Source organism: Danio aesculapii, chromosome 22 (assembly GCF_903798145.1).
Source record: "Danio aesculapii chromosome 22, fDanAes4.1, whole genome shotgun sequence".
NCBI classification, from domain to species: Eukaryota; Metazoa; Chordata; class Actinopteri; order Cypriniformes; family Danionidae; genus Danio; species Danio aesculapii.
Window position 1 is genome coordinate 34,784,349 of NC_079456.1, and position 15,458 is coordinate 34,799,806.

The 15,458-nt window shown below is 36.1% G+C and overlaps 1 protein-coding gene across 1 annotated transcript; it reads right to left on the bottom strand.

The window, feature by feature from the left end:
* Positions 1-401: 401 nt before the first annotated feature.
* On the bottom strand, positions 402-9,629 carry lamp3 (lysosomal associated membrane protein 3). The gene is made up of 6 exons (XM_056448109.1): positions 9,460-9,629; positions 6,992-7,209; positions 4,944-5,063; positions 4,762-4,834; positions 2,933-3,103; positions 402-1,357 (listed from the first exon to the last, which is right to left on the bottom strand). Exons 1-6 carry the CDS (start codon positions 9,515-9,517, stop codon positions 1,218-1,220), a joined length of 780 nt encoding a protein of 259 aa, XP_056304084.1. The 5' UTR covers positions 9,518-9,629; the 3' UTR covers positions 402-1,217.
* Positions 9,630-15,458: the final 5,829 nt, after the last annotated feature.

Below are 15,458 nucleotides of genomic sequence, written 5' to 3' on the forward strand. Positions count from 1 at the left end.
CAATTTATTGAAAAATGTGAATATACTTTACTTGACAGACACACATTATGTAACTTGCGGATGGATATTGTTTTGATTGTGCTCAAGCTCTTCTGTGTAGATTAATGAATGATTTGAGGTACCAAATGTAGCTATACATAGAACTTATTATCTCAAAGTTTTGATAAATAATGTTTTGTATGTTTATTATTTATTTTACAGTCAGTAATTTCCTTCAGGTTTGGCGTTTTGAGTGGTCCATGGTCAACTTTCTTTTCTCTGTGTGGATATGAGGTAGGCCTAACGAACATGAGGTAATCATTCATTAGTATCTCACTTGTAGATTTAAACAAGAAACTATTTTGCTATTAAAATGTATATTCTTTTATTAACAATTTCAATGTAAATGTAATCCAGACCAGTTAAATCACAAATTTAAAAAATTGTATGTGTTTGGGGAAAAGTGTACATCTTTAGTGTACTTAATCTAGAAAAATACAGACCATAGGCTATTCTTCCATTCTTTGCTAAAAACACTTCAGAAAGTTCAGGGTTTTAAGGGTTTGGGCAGGGTTTTAACGACTCTTCCTTTGTCTTCGAGTGATACTTTCAGGCCAAAGAAACCCCTTTGTCGAAAAACATGTGTGGTCAGTGGTTTGGCAAGTTTATTCACCTACCTACCCACTTCCTTTGCATACTTTGTTTAGCCATCTCCACCTATCCACTCCCCTCCTCTTAAGAACACATTATAGACAGGACATATTTGTCTCAAATCAGACTTGTGATAAAAATTACAGACTGTAGACCTTGTAAGAGACTCCTATATATGCTCTTGCAGACTCGTGGACTTCTTGAAGATGCTGCATTGACAGCAGACTAACCAACACGTAACAATAAAGAAGTTTCTGCTTGTTCAAGTCTCCTGGACAAGGTTCTCTTCATTCATCATATTTATTTTTTTTACAACAACGTCATCAATAGCCAACTGATTAAATGTCAATGAAATGCATTCACACCTTTATGATAAGTATCAGACATTAAAGTAGCAATGGTCCATCAAAAATGACATTTGTATCACAGCGAATGCATTAACAACATTATTTCAATCATCAATTGTATTTTAATTGTACATTGTAACATGTATTTTAATTGTTTACTGAGAGCAACTGTAAAGCAATATCCACAAAATCCAAAACTCAAGATCTAGAGATTCATCTTCAAGGTCCGCACCTAGAGTCTTAGAGTTGTTCATACCCTTGGTTTCGATGTTCTCTGACGAGCACATAGGTCAGAATGGCTATAAGGCAAATAGCCGCAGCTACAGCCCCCAGAATTATCGGGATCATCCGCTTGTTGTAATCTGCCCAGCATTCAACCTCTGAAATCAAGACATGATCAATCAATCACAAATAATCAATCATGTTACACTTGTTACACTTTCCCTCATAAGTATATGAATAGAATCTTAGTCTTGTTTTTGAATCTGCCACTATACTGAAAAACAGGCATTTGTAGCTCCGCCCTTTTTTGAAAAGAGCACAATCTCATTTGAATTTAAAGCGACTGTCACCAAAATGGCAACAATTATGATTACAGCCTAAAAGGTTGTGGTGTTTTGTGCTGAAACTTCACATACACACTCTAGGAACACCAGAGACTTATTTTACATCTTGTAAAAATGGGCATAATAGGTCCCCTTTAAATGAAGTCTTTTATTAATACATTTAATATAAATGTAACACCTTACCTAAATCCACAAAACATACAGTTGAGTTAGCAGAATATGACAATATTTTGGGGATTTTTGAATTATGTAGTACAGTTAATCTCTATAGCAGTGCTTAATTTGTAAATTGCGAGGTCCCAGAACAGATTGGGGTATCGGATCCGGCATGTTACCAGAGGAGGGAGAGGTGTTGCGGACGAAAGTGAAGAGCGGGGTGTGGAGGGGGGTGTCACGGACGAAAGTAAAGAGGGTTGGGGTGTCGCGGAAGAAAGTGAAGAGTGGGGAAGGGGGTGTGCGTGTGAGGAGGGGGATTGGTAAAATTAGGTGCCAGATCAGATTTGTGAGGTGCTGGATCTGGCTTGTTCCGGCACAAATTAAGCCCTGCTCTATAGTCTACGACAGAGGTGGGGGACTCAAGTCACATGATCCTACTCGAATCACACTTAAATGCCAAAATTTAGACTTGCTTGACAAATATTTTTTTTAAAGACTCGACTTGACTTGAATATCATGACTCAAGAGTTGACTTCGACTTGAGTTAAAGTACTCAAAATAACTTGTTTTTGTTTAATACATAGGCTGTGTCTAAAATCGCATACTTTCATACTATATAGTATGCTATAAACAGTATGTGAGCCAAATATTATGTCCGAATTCATAGAATTTGAAAAACAGTATGTACCGGATAACTTACTACTTTGGCCAGATTCTGAAATGCGCATATGATGCACGCTGCGCTATCCCATGATGCATCACGAGAGAACTCATAAATGGGAGTGGAGTGACGCAACTGACACGGGTAGGTCACATGATCATGACAAAACGTGGATTTAGGTCCATTCATACTGCTCATTTATACTGTATAGAACATACTTTTCTAACGGTCGAGTAGTAAATTCTAATTTAAATGTAGTACCTACTGAGTAGTAGGCGATTTCGGACGCAGCCATAGCCATTTGTTATGTATTTGTTTTGTTTTTTTCAAGTACGAAAGCTGAAACACACATGTGCAGTATTATTAGACTTGACTTACTTGAAACATGCAATGACCTTCACTTGACCAAGCTACAACTTCACTTGACTTGCTTGAAATAAGCAGTGACTTGACTTGCTTGAGTCTAAAAAATTGTCCTAACTTGCTTGAGACTTGAAGTTTAAGACTTGAGACTTAATTGTGACTTACTCCCACATCAGGCCTACAATCTCTCTACACTCCGAACTGTTTACCTTTTCCAAATGCTCCATTGACCAGATCAAAGGCTTGAATCTGCAGTGGCACCAGTTTAAGCCTGAAGAAGTCTGCCAGTATCAGCATTGTCTCAGACTTGCAGTTGAAGCTTAGGCCATTTTTTGCTTGGAACAACTTTTCATTATCCACGAGTCCTATGTAGACTTTACCTGTGGAATAAATTAAGTAAACGTTTTGTAAGCTAAGTGGTAGGAAAATCAAGTCATTTTCGTCCCTTCCTAACAATGTGGGCTACTGTTATGAAGTCTGACAGGAAAATTCCTGGGTATGGAACTTTCTGACCATTTCAGCTCTAATTTGGTTTCCTGTCTTGCCAGCTCTACCCTTGCTATTTGGTCCTGCCTGTTTTCAGGCACTGGATTGTCTATCTGCTTATGTCTTGGTTTCTGTTCTGCCATGACTTCCTGCCCTGTTGGGTCCACCCTGACTTCCTGCTCTGCTGTACCCACCCTGACTTCCTGCTGGCTCCACCCTAGCTTCCTCCTGGCTCCACCCTGACTTCCTGCTCTCCTGGCTCTATGCTGTACTCCTGCTCTTTTGCTCTACTGGCTCCATTTCACTTCCTGCTGGCTTCGCCTTGACTTTCTGTTCTCCTCCTTTGCTGACTCCATCCTAACTTCCTGTTTTGTTGGCTCCTCTCAAACTTCCTGCTCTGCTGCTCAACTGGCTCCACCCTAACTTCCTGCTATGCTGACTCCATCCTGACTTCTTGATGGCTCCACTCTGACTTCTTGCTCTCCTGCTCTACTGGCTCCACCATGACGTCCTGCTATGCTGGCTCCATCCTAACTTCCTGATGGCTCCACCGTGACTTCTTACTCTCCTGCTCTGCTGGCTCCATCCTGACTTCCCCCTCTGCTGGCTTCACCCTGACTTCCTGCTATGCTGGCTCCATCCTGACTTCCTGCTATGCTGGCTCCACCCTGACTTCCTGTCTTGCTGGCTGCACCCTGACTACATGTTTTGCTGGCTCCACCATGACTTCCTGCTATGCTGGCTCCATCCTGACTTCCTGCTCTGCTGGCTTCACCCTGACTTCCTGTTCTCCTGCTATGCTGGCTCCTCCCTGATTTCCTGCTATGCTGGCTCCATCCTGACATCCTGCTCTGTTGGCTCTACCCTGACTTTCTGTTTTGCTGGCTCCGTTCTGACTTCCTGCTATGCTGGCTCTATCCTGACTTTTTGCTCTGCTGGCTTCATTCTGACTTCCTGTTCTCCAGCTTTGCTGGCTTTACCCTGAATTCATGCTCTACTGGCTCCATCATGACTTTCTGTTTAGCTGGCTCTATCCTGGCTTTTTGCTCTACTGACTCTATCCTGACTTCCTGCTCTAGTGGCTCCATCCTGACTTCTTGTTCTCCAGCTCTACTGGCTCCACCCTGACTTCCTGCAGTGCTGGCTTCATTGTGACTTCCTGCTCTGCTTGCTCCACCCTGACTACCTGTTTTCCTGTTTTGCTGGCTCCACCCTGACTTCCTCCTCTACTGGCTTCACCCTGACTTTCCTTTTGTGCTGGCTCCATCCTGACTTCCAGCTCTGCTGGCTCCACCCTGTCTTCTTGTTCTCCGGACTCCACCCTGACTTCCTGTTCTCCAAGCTCCACCCTGACTTCCTGTTCTCCAAGCTCCACCCTGACTTCCTGCTTGCAACTGTTTCAGTTGGTTTTGTCAGTCTTTATTCTGGTGTTGGTTTCTTCATTATATTTCTTTTTGGATATAGAGGGGCAATATGACCCAGCCATGTTTCTGTGAGCTATCACAGGATAAATAAGACAGTGATGCTTTGTATGATTGTAACTAAAACTTACTTGGGCAGTTTTTACAAAGAGGAGCAGGTCTCAGAAGACCTTTGATCGTCTTCACATAGGACTGATCCCCATCCTTAAAGAGTGGCGAAATATTGCACTGAATGTTGATTAGGCCCATGTATTTAATGTAAAATAAAACTTACGATTAACATAAAACTGAAGCTAAAAGTGACTGTAGTTACCTTGATGAAAGTAAACTCCAGATGTCCACCAGAAAATTCTAGTGAGAGGATGGTCCTTTGGTTCGCACAGTATCCCGTGGCCCGTACTGAGTTAGGAGTCAAGTTGAAATAATACTTCTTCTGCAATTAAAGATAAGTGCTAATTACTACACTGACAATATGCTAGTTTTTCCATGCAAGCAGGTAATCAAAACACTACAAAATGTACAATATCGAAGATGATTACAATCTAAAGATAAAGAAACTTCATCATAATCTGACAAAGAATTTGAAGAAACATCAAGTGTACTTACTTAAGTGTATTTAATGCATGTACAATGAAAATAATTTGGGACAAAATGAACAAACCCTATAGGAGTCTACACACCTTCTTTGGCTCTTGAATACAAATGAAATCAAGTAATGACAAAAAAACTGCATATCAGCACAAACTGATCATTTGAATCAGTGAGTTGTTAACTGTAGACTCACTCTGACCGGATCATTTGAATCAGTGAGTTGTTAACTGTAGACTTATTCTGACCAGATTATTTGAATCATTGAGTCGTTAACTGTAGACTCACTTTGACCAGATCATTTGAATCAGTGAGTCGTTAACTGTAGATTCATTCTGACCAGATCATTCGAATCAGTGAGTCGTTAACTATAGACTTATTCTGACCAGATCATTTGAATCAGTGAGTTGTTAACTGTAGACTCACTCTGACCAGATCATTTGAATCAGTGAGTTGTTAACTGTAGACTTATTCTGACCAGATTATTTGAATCATTGAGTCGTTAACTGTAGACTCACTTTGACCAGATCATTTGAATCAGTGAGTCGTTAACTGTAGATTCATTCTGACCAGATCATTCGAATCAGTGAGTCGTTAACTATAGACTTATTCTGACCAGATCATTTGAATCAGTGAGTTGTTAACTCTAGACTCACTCTGACCAGATCATTTGAATCAGTGAGTCGTTAACTGTAGATTCATTCTGACCAGATTATTCGAATCAGTGAGTCGTTAACAGTAGACTCACTCTGACCAGATAATTTGAATCAGAGTCATTAACTGTAGACTCACTCTGACCAGATCATTTGAATCAGTGAGTCGTTAACTATACACTCACATTGACCTGATCATTTGAATCAGTGAGTCATTAACTGTAGACTCACTCTGACCAGATCATATGAGCTAGTGAGTCGTTATCTGTAGACTTACTCTGACCAGATAATTTGAATCAGTGAGTCGTTAACTGTAGACTCACTCTGGCCAGATCATTTGAATCAGTGAGTCGTTAACTGTAGATTCACTCTGGCCAGATAATTTGAATCAGTGATTCGTTAACTGTAGAGTCACTCTGACCAGATCATTTGAATCAGTGAGTTGTCAACTGTAGACTCACTCTGACCAGATCATTTGAATCAATGAGTCATTAACTGTAGACCCACTCTGACCAGATCATTTGAATCAGTGAGTCATTAACTGTAGACTCACTCTGACCAGATCATTTGAATCAGCGAGTCATTAACTGTAGATTCACTCTGACCAGATCATTTGAATCAGTGAGTCGTTAACTGTAGACTCACTCTGACCAGATCATTTGAATCAGAGAGTCATTAACTGTAGATTCACTCTGACCAGATCATTTGAATCAGTGAGTGGGTCAAAAAGATCCCATAATGTTGTTTGTACAGTGTGGATTTTTGAAATGGTATTTTTTGCAGTCTAAAAAAAAAGATCCCATAATGCAAAAAAATCAATATCCCATAATGCAATTCAAAACCTAAATAAATATAAATCACAAAATAACAAAAACCGCTGATTTATGGATATTTTTAACAGTGAATAGAGCTAAACTGTCAGTAATAGGCCTTTATATCTGCTGTCCAGTTCAAAGCTGGTGTGCCCACAGGCTTACATATTTAACACATTTTAGTTTTTTTTTTCCTGACAGCGCAGTCAGCCGTTGATGATGTTGGTGGTAAACCAAGCGAGTTCTCACCCTTTGCACAAACACGCTGAGAGAACAAAATAAAAGTGCTGATAAAATAGCATGCTTACTTTGTTCTCTCTCACCACAAACTCCACTCCAATACTGGCCCTCACACACACTTTGCCTTGAGGGTTTCTGATGGTGTAGGTGACCAGAGGCGGTGCTGTTTCTTTGGGTTGAAGGACGGGCATTTGGGGCACAAGAGAAATGTTAGAATCTCCTCTGATCGGCCCAGGGGCTTCTGCCAAAACTGAAGGGTCTTTAGGGTTTAACACAAGAGAACTTCCTGTGAGAACAAAGACAGGGAGGGCTTAGAAAACCACAACAAGTGCACATCAAAATGTCAAATGTGTAGGTGTGAAAAACTGTGTAGCTTTTACGTGTTGAGTTTTTACGTGTTGAGTTTTAAAAAGATTAGACTGGAGCTTTTTACTTTTTCACCTACGAATCAAGGTGTATTAGAGTAGCTTGTAGGATAATTGGACTGCAAAACTAGTCATAAATGTACATTTTTACACTTACACTTTTACATGAAACAAGAAAGCTGAATAAATAATCTCTCCATTGATGTATGGTTTGTTAGGATTGGATGATATTTGGCTGAGATATGTCTGTTTGAAAATCTGGACTATTAATGTTAAGGTTAGGGCTAGGGTTAGTCCGATTCCTTTGCAATGCATATTACTAATCAAAAATGGAGTTTTGATATATTTTCAGTTGGAAATTTACTAAAGGTTTCAAAAATGTGGACAATTAGCTTGTTACTTTACACTATGAAAACATGCATTAATTATCAGTTCCCGTATTTTGTTATTCACAGGTGTTTACTGTTAATTTATGGGATGTTGATCTCTGTTATGTCAAGTTTTGATGTTGAAAATTCAACTCTGCTGTTTAACAAAGCGACATTTATTGATCTTTTATTAGTCTGAAATGATAAATTGTATGATAAATTATAAATGTGCAAAAATTTTGTAATCTAACAAATCTGGACTCTTAGGGTTAAGGTTAGGGCTATGGTTAGTCCAATTCCTTTGCAATGCATATTACTAATCAAAAATGGAGTTTTGATATATTTACAGTTGGAAATTTACTAAAGGTTTAAAAAATGTGGACAATTAGTTTGTTATTTTACACTATGAAAACATGCATTATTTATCAGTTCCCGTATTTTGTTATCCACAGGTGTTTACTGTTTATTTATGGGATGTTGATCTCTGTTATGTCAAATTTTGATGTTGAAAATTCAACTCTGCGGTTTAACAAAGCGACATTTATTGATCTTTTATTAGTCTAAAATTACGAATTGTATAATAAATTATATCATTCATTCATTCATTTTCTTTTCGGCTTAGTACCTTTATTAATATGCCGTCGCCACAGCAGAATGAACCACCAACTTATCCAGCACATGTTTTACGCAGCGGATGCCCTTCCAGCTGCAACCCATCTCTGGGAAACATCCATACACACTCATTCACACACATACACTACGGACAATTTAGCCTTTCCAATTCACCTGTACCGCATGTCTTTAGACTGTGGGGGAAACCGGAGCACCCGGAGAAAACCCACGCAAACGCAGGGAGAACAAACTCCACACAGAAACACCAACTGACCCAGCCGAGGCTCGAACCAGCGACCTTCTTGCTGTGAGGCGACAGCACTACCTACTATGCCACTGCATCGCCTAATAAATTATATATGTGCAAATAAATTTGTAAAATAGCAAATCTGGGCTATTAAGGTTAAGGTTAGGGCTATGGTTAGTCCGATTCCTTTGCAATGCATATTACTAATCAAAAATGGAGTTTTGATATATTTACAGTTGGAAATTTACTAAAGGTTTAAAATATGACTACAGTTAGGGGGTTATTTTACACTATGAAAACATGCATTAATTATCAGTTCCCATATTTTGTTATTCACAGGTGTTTACTGTTTATTTATGGGATGTTGATCTCTGTTATTTCAAATTTTAATGTTGAAAATTCAACTCTGCGGCTTATTAAAGTGACTTTTATTGACTTTTTGTAGTCTGAAATAATAAACTGTATAAGAAATAATAGAAATAAGTTTATGAAAAACAAATCTGGAATATTAGGGTTAAGGATAGGGCTAGGGTTAGTCCGATTTCTTAGCAATGCATATTACTAATCAAAAATTACTTTACATTATAACACATGCATTAATTATCAGTTCCCATAATTTGTGATTCATGTGTGTTTTTTGTTTATTCATGGGATGTTGATCTTTGCTCTGTCGAATTTTGATGTTGAAAATTCACCTCTGCGGTTTAACAAAGTGATGTTTATTGACCTTCTATTAGTCTGAAATGATAAACTATACAAGAAATTATGAAGAAAACATGATCTTTACTTAATATTCTAATGAATTTTGATATATTTTCAATAATTTTGACCCATACATTGAATTTGGCTATTGACAAAAATGTACTCGTGCAACATAAGACTCCAGGGTCAAATATTTCCACTAAACTCACTTTTGTTTCTCATAAAAAGGCATCTGAACTCACCTAGGCAGTGCAGGGCGGTCAGCATCAGCAGGAGGACGGGGCGACTGAACTGGGTCATTTTGAAGAAAGTATCTTACTGGTGGCAGAGTGGATGGTGTTTTGGCATCAGCTGAAATGCAGCGCTGAACTATAGTGCACATGTGTTTGTGGAGGAGGATCTTCATACTGACATAGTTTGACATCAGGAAGCTGCTCTGAACGAGCTCATGGTTAGTAATGCAAGTACTGATATGAGTAATAACTCATTCGTTCCGGTCATACGTCATTCTTGGGGTAGTCTGTGGGGTAACACTTTACTTGAAGGGGTGTTCATAAGACTGTCATGAAACCTTTATAATTATGACATGAATGTGAATGAGATTTTTTTCATGCTCATGAGAAATGTTATTAGGTGTCATTTGCTCAGTTACAACATTTTAAATGCAAAGATGACATTGTTATAACAACTTGACATAAACAAAAACATCACAACCTGTTTTTGTCTTTGTCATGACAACTTGACATGACAGTAGACTCACTCTGACCAGATCATTTGATTCAGTGAGTCGTTAACAGTAGACTCACTCTGACCAGATCATTTGATTCAGTGAGTCGTTAACAGTAGACTCACTCTGACCAGATCATTTGATTCAGTGAGTCGTTAACAGTAGACTCACTCTGACCAGATCATTTGATTCAGTGAGTCGTCAACAGTAGACTCACTCTGACCAGATCATTTTAACCAGTGAGTCTTTAACTGTAGAGTCACTCTGACCAGATAATCTGAGTCAGTGAGTGATTAACTATAGACTCACTATGACCAGATCATTTGAATCAGTGAGTTGTTAACTGTAGACTCACTCTGACCAGATCATTGTAATCAGTTAGTCTTTAACTGTAGAGTCACTCTGACCGGATAGTTTAAATCAGTGAGTCATTAAATGTTGACTCACTTTGACCAGATCATTTGAATCAGTGAGTCGTTAACTATAGATTCACTCTGACCAGATCATTTGAATCAGTGAGTCGTTAACTGTAGATTCAATCTGACCAGATCATTTGAATCAGTGAGTTGTTAACAGTAGACTCACTCTGACCAGATCATTTGAATCAGTGAGTCGTTAACTATACATTCATACTGACCAGATCATTGTAATCAGTGAGTCTTTAACTGTAGATTCACTCTGACCAGATCATTTGAATCAGTGAGTCGTTAACAGTAGACTCACTCTGACCAGATCATTTGAATCAGTGAGTCGTTAACAGTAGACTCACTCTGACCAGATCATTTGAATCAGTGAGTTGTTAACAGTAGACTCACTCTGACCAGATCATTTGAATCAGTGAGTTCTTAACTATAGACTCACTCTAACCAGATCATTTGAATCAGTGAGTCGTTAACTATACACTCACTTTCACCAGATCATTTGAATCAGTGAGTCATTAACTATAGAGTCACATTGACCAGTATCATTGTTTTTGATATAAAATACACAGAACTGGAAATATAATGCATGTAATGAAAATAAGCCCTACTCCAATAAATTTTGAAGTGAAAAAGTGAATATAGACAAGTCTTTCTAATGTATCTCTCGACTGTGAATGCTATCAAAGACATTTTATTTTGAAAGCCATGCCTATTGACTACAACGTCAATCTGATATCATGTTGACGTCTTGTGCCTGCTTGAGTGTTTAAGATCATTTCGGTCATCATACAGTAAACATCTGTCATCTTTTCATCAGTGACATGCATCTAAACAGTCTCTGGGTCAATGCGTGTAAAGATTTTGGACATCATCTTGGACACTTTTAATGCTTCCAAACAGTTTGCTGCAATTATAAAGCACACGTCTTGAGGTAGTTCAGTATGATGTGATTTACCTTCTATGTGTGATTTGATTGGACAGGAATCACAGGACTGATTTTTCAAATCCCCATAAAAAATAAACTAGAAAAAATAAAATAGTGACAGCAGGTTGAAGGAAAGCAGTGGAGTAAAAGGATTCAATTCATGTTTATTTATATAGTGATTTTTACTATGTCGATTGTGTCAAAGCAGCTTAACAAAGCTCTAGTAAAGTCCAGATTTCAGAGTTGAAGTTCAGTTTAGTTTAGTTCAGTGTGGTTTAAATTTCACTGCTGAAAGTACCAATACTGCAGTAAAAATGTCCTCAGTACACATTTATAAAACTACTGAGTAAATTACAATTCCTGAGCATAACTACTCAATTACAGTCGTTTGAGTATTTGTAATTTGTTACTTTACTCTACTGGAAGCTGCAGTATAAACTTTTAAAAATAAGTACAAAAGTACATTTTAAATAACCCACAATCGGCAACACAACCTCAAAAATTCAACCACAAATAATCATCCGTTTTCTTACTTTTTTCTTTTTTTTAACAGATTTTTTTGTCATTTTGTAACGTGTGACTGAGTTCACACTTTATTTGCTCTGTTCACTGTTTTACTTCCCTTCCCTGTTTGCTTGGTGCTGAAACTCATTTTCTAGCCTGTCAAAAGTACGCTTGTGTGTGTGTGTGTGTGTGTGTGTGTGTGTGTGTGCCTGTTCAAAATTCAACAATAGTTTACTGTAATTATCTTGTAAAATTCATTCATTTTCCCTCAGTCCCTTAGTCCCTTATTTATCAGGCATCGCCACAGAGGAATGAACCACCAACTATTCCAGCCTCCATTTTACACAGCGGATGTCCTTCCAGCTCAGTTCTGGAAAACACCAAACACTCTCATTCCCACTCACACACATACAGACAATTTAGTTTACCCAATTCACCTATAGCTCATGTCTTGTGGGGGAAACTGGAGCACCCGGAGGAAACCCACACCAACACGGGGAGAACATGCAAACTCCACATAGAAATGCCAACCGGCCCAGCCGAGGCTCGAACCAGTGACCTTCTTGCTGTGAGGTGATCGTGCTACCCACTGTGCCACCGTGACATTCCAACAGTAACTATTTTTGGTCCAAAATAACTGACCAGCAGGTTAATGAACTCTGATAAATAACGAATAATGTTGGTTTATCAGCAAACACCTTCCAGTTACTCTGGGTCATGGGTTTCTGAGAATATTTGATCACTGTTTTCACTGTAAATTAAGATGATTCATGTGTCACATACAGCAGAAATATTTTACCGCATTAGTTTACCGCGAATGCCTTGTAAAATGCATTTTAATACTTATTATAGGTTAAATTAACAAATATACAGTTTGTAATGTAGTGTTACATTATTGTTCAATAAAAGCAAATAATAATTTAACAGTAGTTTACTGTAATCGTCTTATAAAAGGTATTATTTTAATATTTATTAAGCTAAATTAACAGATTTTAAAGTAGCTTTACATTAATTTTTCCATTAAACTAATAGCAAAATCACAATTTTAACAGTAGTTTACTGTAATCGTCTTGTAAAGTGCACTATTTTAATACTTATTAAAGGCTAAAGTAACAACTAAACAGTTTGTAATGTAGTGTGACGTTTTTTTTTCAATTAAAGCAAATATTAATTTTAACAATAGTTTACTATAATCGTCTTGTAAAATGTAGTATTTTAATATTTATTAAGCTAAATTAACAAATTAACAGATTTTAAAGTAGCTTTACATTACTTTTTCCATTATACTAATAGCAAAATCACAATTTTAACAGTAGTTTACTGTAATCGTCTTATAAAATGTATTATTTTAATATTTATTAAGCTAAATTAACAAATTAACAGATTTTAAAGTAGCTTTACATTACTTTTTCCATTATACTAATAGCAAAATCACAATTTTAACAGTAGTTTACTGTAATCGTCTTATAAAATGTATTATTTTAATATTTATTAAGCTAAATTAACAAATTAACAGATTTTAAAGTAGCTTTACATTACTTTTTCCATTATACTAATAGCAAAATCACAATTTTAACAGTAGTTTACTGTAATCGTCTTATAAAAGGTATTATTTTAATATTATTAAGCTAAATTAACAAATTAACAGATTTTAAAGTAGCTTTACATTACCTTTTCTATTAAATCAAATAGCAAAATCATAATATTAGCAATGGTTTACTGTAATCATCTTGTAAAATGCACTATTTTAATACTTATTATAGGCTAAAGTAACAAATAAACAGTTTGTAATGTAGTGTTACGTTTTTTGATGAAAGCAAATAATAATTTTAACAGTAGTTTACTGTAATCGTCTTATAAAATGTATTATTTTAATATTTATTAAGCTAAATTAACAAATTAACAGATTTTAAAGTAGTTTTCCATTACTTTTTCCATTAAACTAATAGCAAAATCCCAACTTTAACAGTAGTTTACTGCAATCGTCTTGTAAAATGTATTATTTTAATATTTATCAAGCTAAATTAACAAATTAACAGATTGTAAAGTAGCTTTACATTACCTTTTCTATTAAATCAAATAGCAAAATCATAATTTTAACAATAGTTTACTGCAATAGTCATATAAAATGTATTATTTTACATTAAGTTAAGTTAGTATAAGTTAATCAACGAATTAGCAGTTTTTAAAGTAGTGTTACATTATTTTTCTATGAATCGAATAGCAAAATAAAGCATAAAAGCATTAAAAAAACATATATTTTAGCAATAGCTCACTGCAATCCTCTTGTAAAATGCATTATTATAATACTCATTATAGGCTAAATTAGCAAATGAACAGTTTGAAAGTACATTTTTTGCTGCCTAAACGTTTTAGTTGAATCAACTAAACTTTTTAACCTAATTTAATGGATAATTTAATGCATAATGAACTTACATCAATAAACCTGACTAAAAAGATTAAGTTAAACCGTATAACTAAAACAAAAAAATAGTTGAAACCTGATTCACTTATTAAAATAAATAAAAATAACATTAAAAATGACTTTTTGTTGTATCATTTTTTCACATTATTTTCCTAGACTGTAAAATATTACATGAAAACAAATGTTTTTGTGCAACTTTGACTTATTGCAATAAGTTAAGCAGGTTTAATTCAATATTTTGACCAATTTAAGTTGAGATTTCTGGAAAATTTGATTTGATTTGATATGATATTTAAATAGTCTAAGATCTAGTCATGAAAGTCTCAGTGGAGAGAGCTTGAGTGCATTTCCTTAATTTCATTAGAGTTAAACACACAGCACAGGTCAAAGGTAGAGAGGACAAAGTGTGTGCTTAAATACACACTGCTGCTTTTGTCAATTTGTTTAACACAAGGCTGCATTCGCACACTGACAGACTTTTCTACGCTGTCAAACATATCCGCTAATTAACATACTTCGAATTTTGTGATTCACTAATTTTTTTCTGTTTATTTACGGTTGTGAATTGTATTATGGGATATTTATCTCTGCTCTGTCAACTTTTTAATGTTGAAAATTCAACTCTGCAGTTTGACTTTAACTGACATTTTAATCGTTTGCAACTATATACTGTATATACTGTATACGACATAAAATAGTATTAGTATTAAGTCACTTAATTCACAAATACGCTTTATTGAACATGTACACATAGACATCGCCTACAGGTATATATTATATATTGTCAAATATGTGAAAAGATATGGTTTTTATTCCTCAAAATATATTGAGCGCTCTAATACGGTTTTGATGTCTACTGTACAAATATTGTCAAAAATATGAAATAAATACAGTTCATATTGTTCAAAACATAGGCAGCGCCGTTGTATGGTCACCAATGTAAACTGAATGCCAACTGGTGGTCATGTTTGGTACTGCAGCCAAACAAAATCCTCCGGAAAGCTAATTTTTTTGAGGTATCAATTTCAAATTTGGAATATAACTTGTTCGGATATTTAAGCTAAAGCATGTTTTGTAAAATATATATTTTATGTATTATATTATCATACACATTGATTGTTTTATTTTTTTGTAATCATAAAAGCACATCACTTTTGTTAAATTGAATTTTTGAACTTTTTTCACTTCAGCTACAATCTGACTTCTGGTCTCTTTAAAACAAGACCTTAAATTTGCAT

What these genes read in the sequence shown, in the direction of transcription:
- lamp3 (XM_056448109.1), bottom strand. Translation starts at nt 9,517, where the DNA reads ATGACCCAGTTCAGTCGCCCCGTCCTCCTGCTGATGCTGACCGCCCTG. An exon ending in TCTTTGTAAAAACTGCCCAA is followed by an intron (nt 3,104 to 4,761) that starts GTAAGTTTTAGT and finishes TTTATTCCACAG; the next exon opens with GTAAAGTCTACATAGGACTC. An exon ending in CAATGGAGCATTTGGAAAAG is followed by an intron (nt 1,358 to 2,932) that starts GTAAACAGTTCG and finishes TCTTGATTTCAG; the next exon opens with AGGTTGAATGCTGGGCAGAT.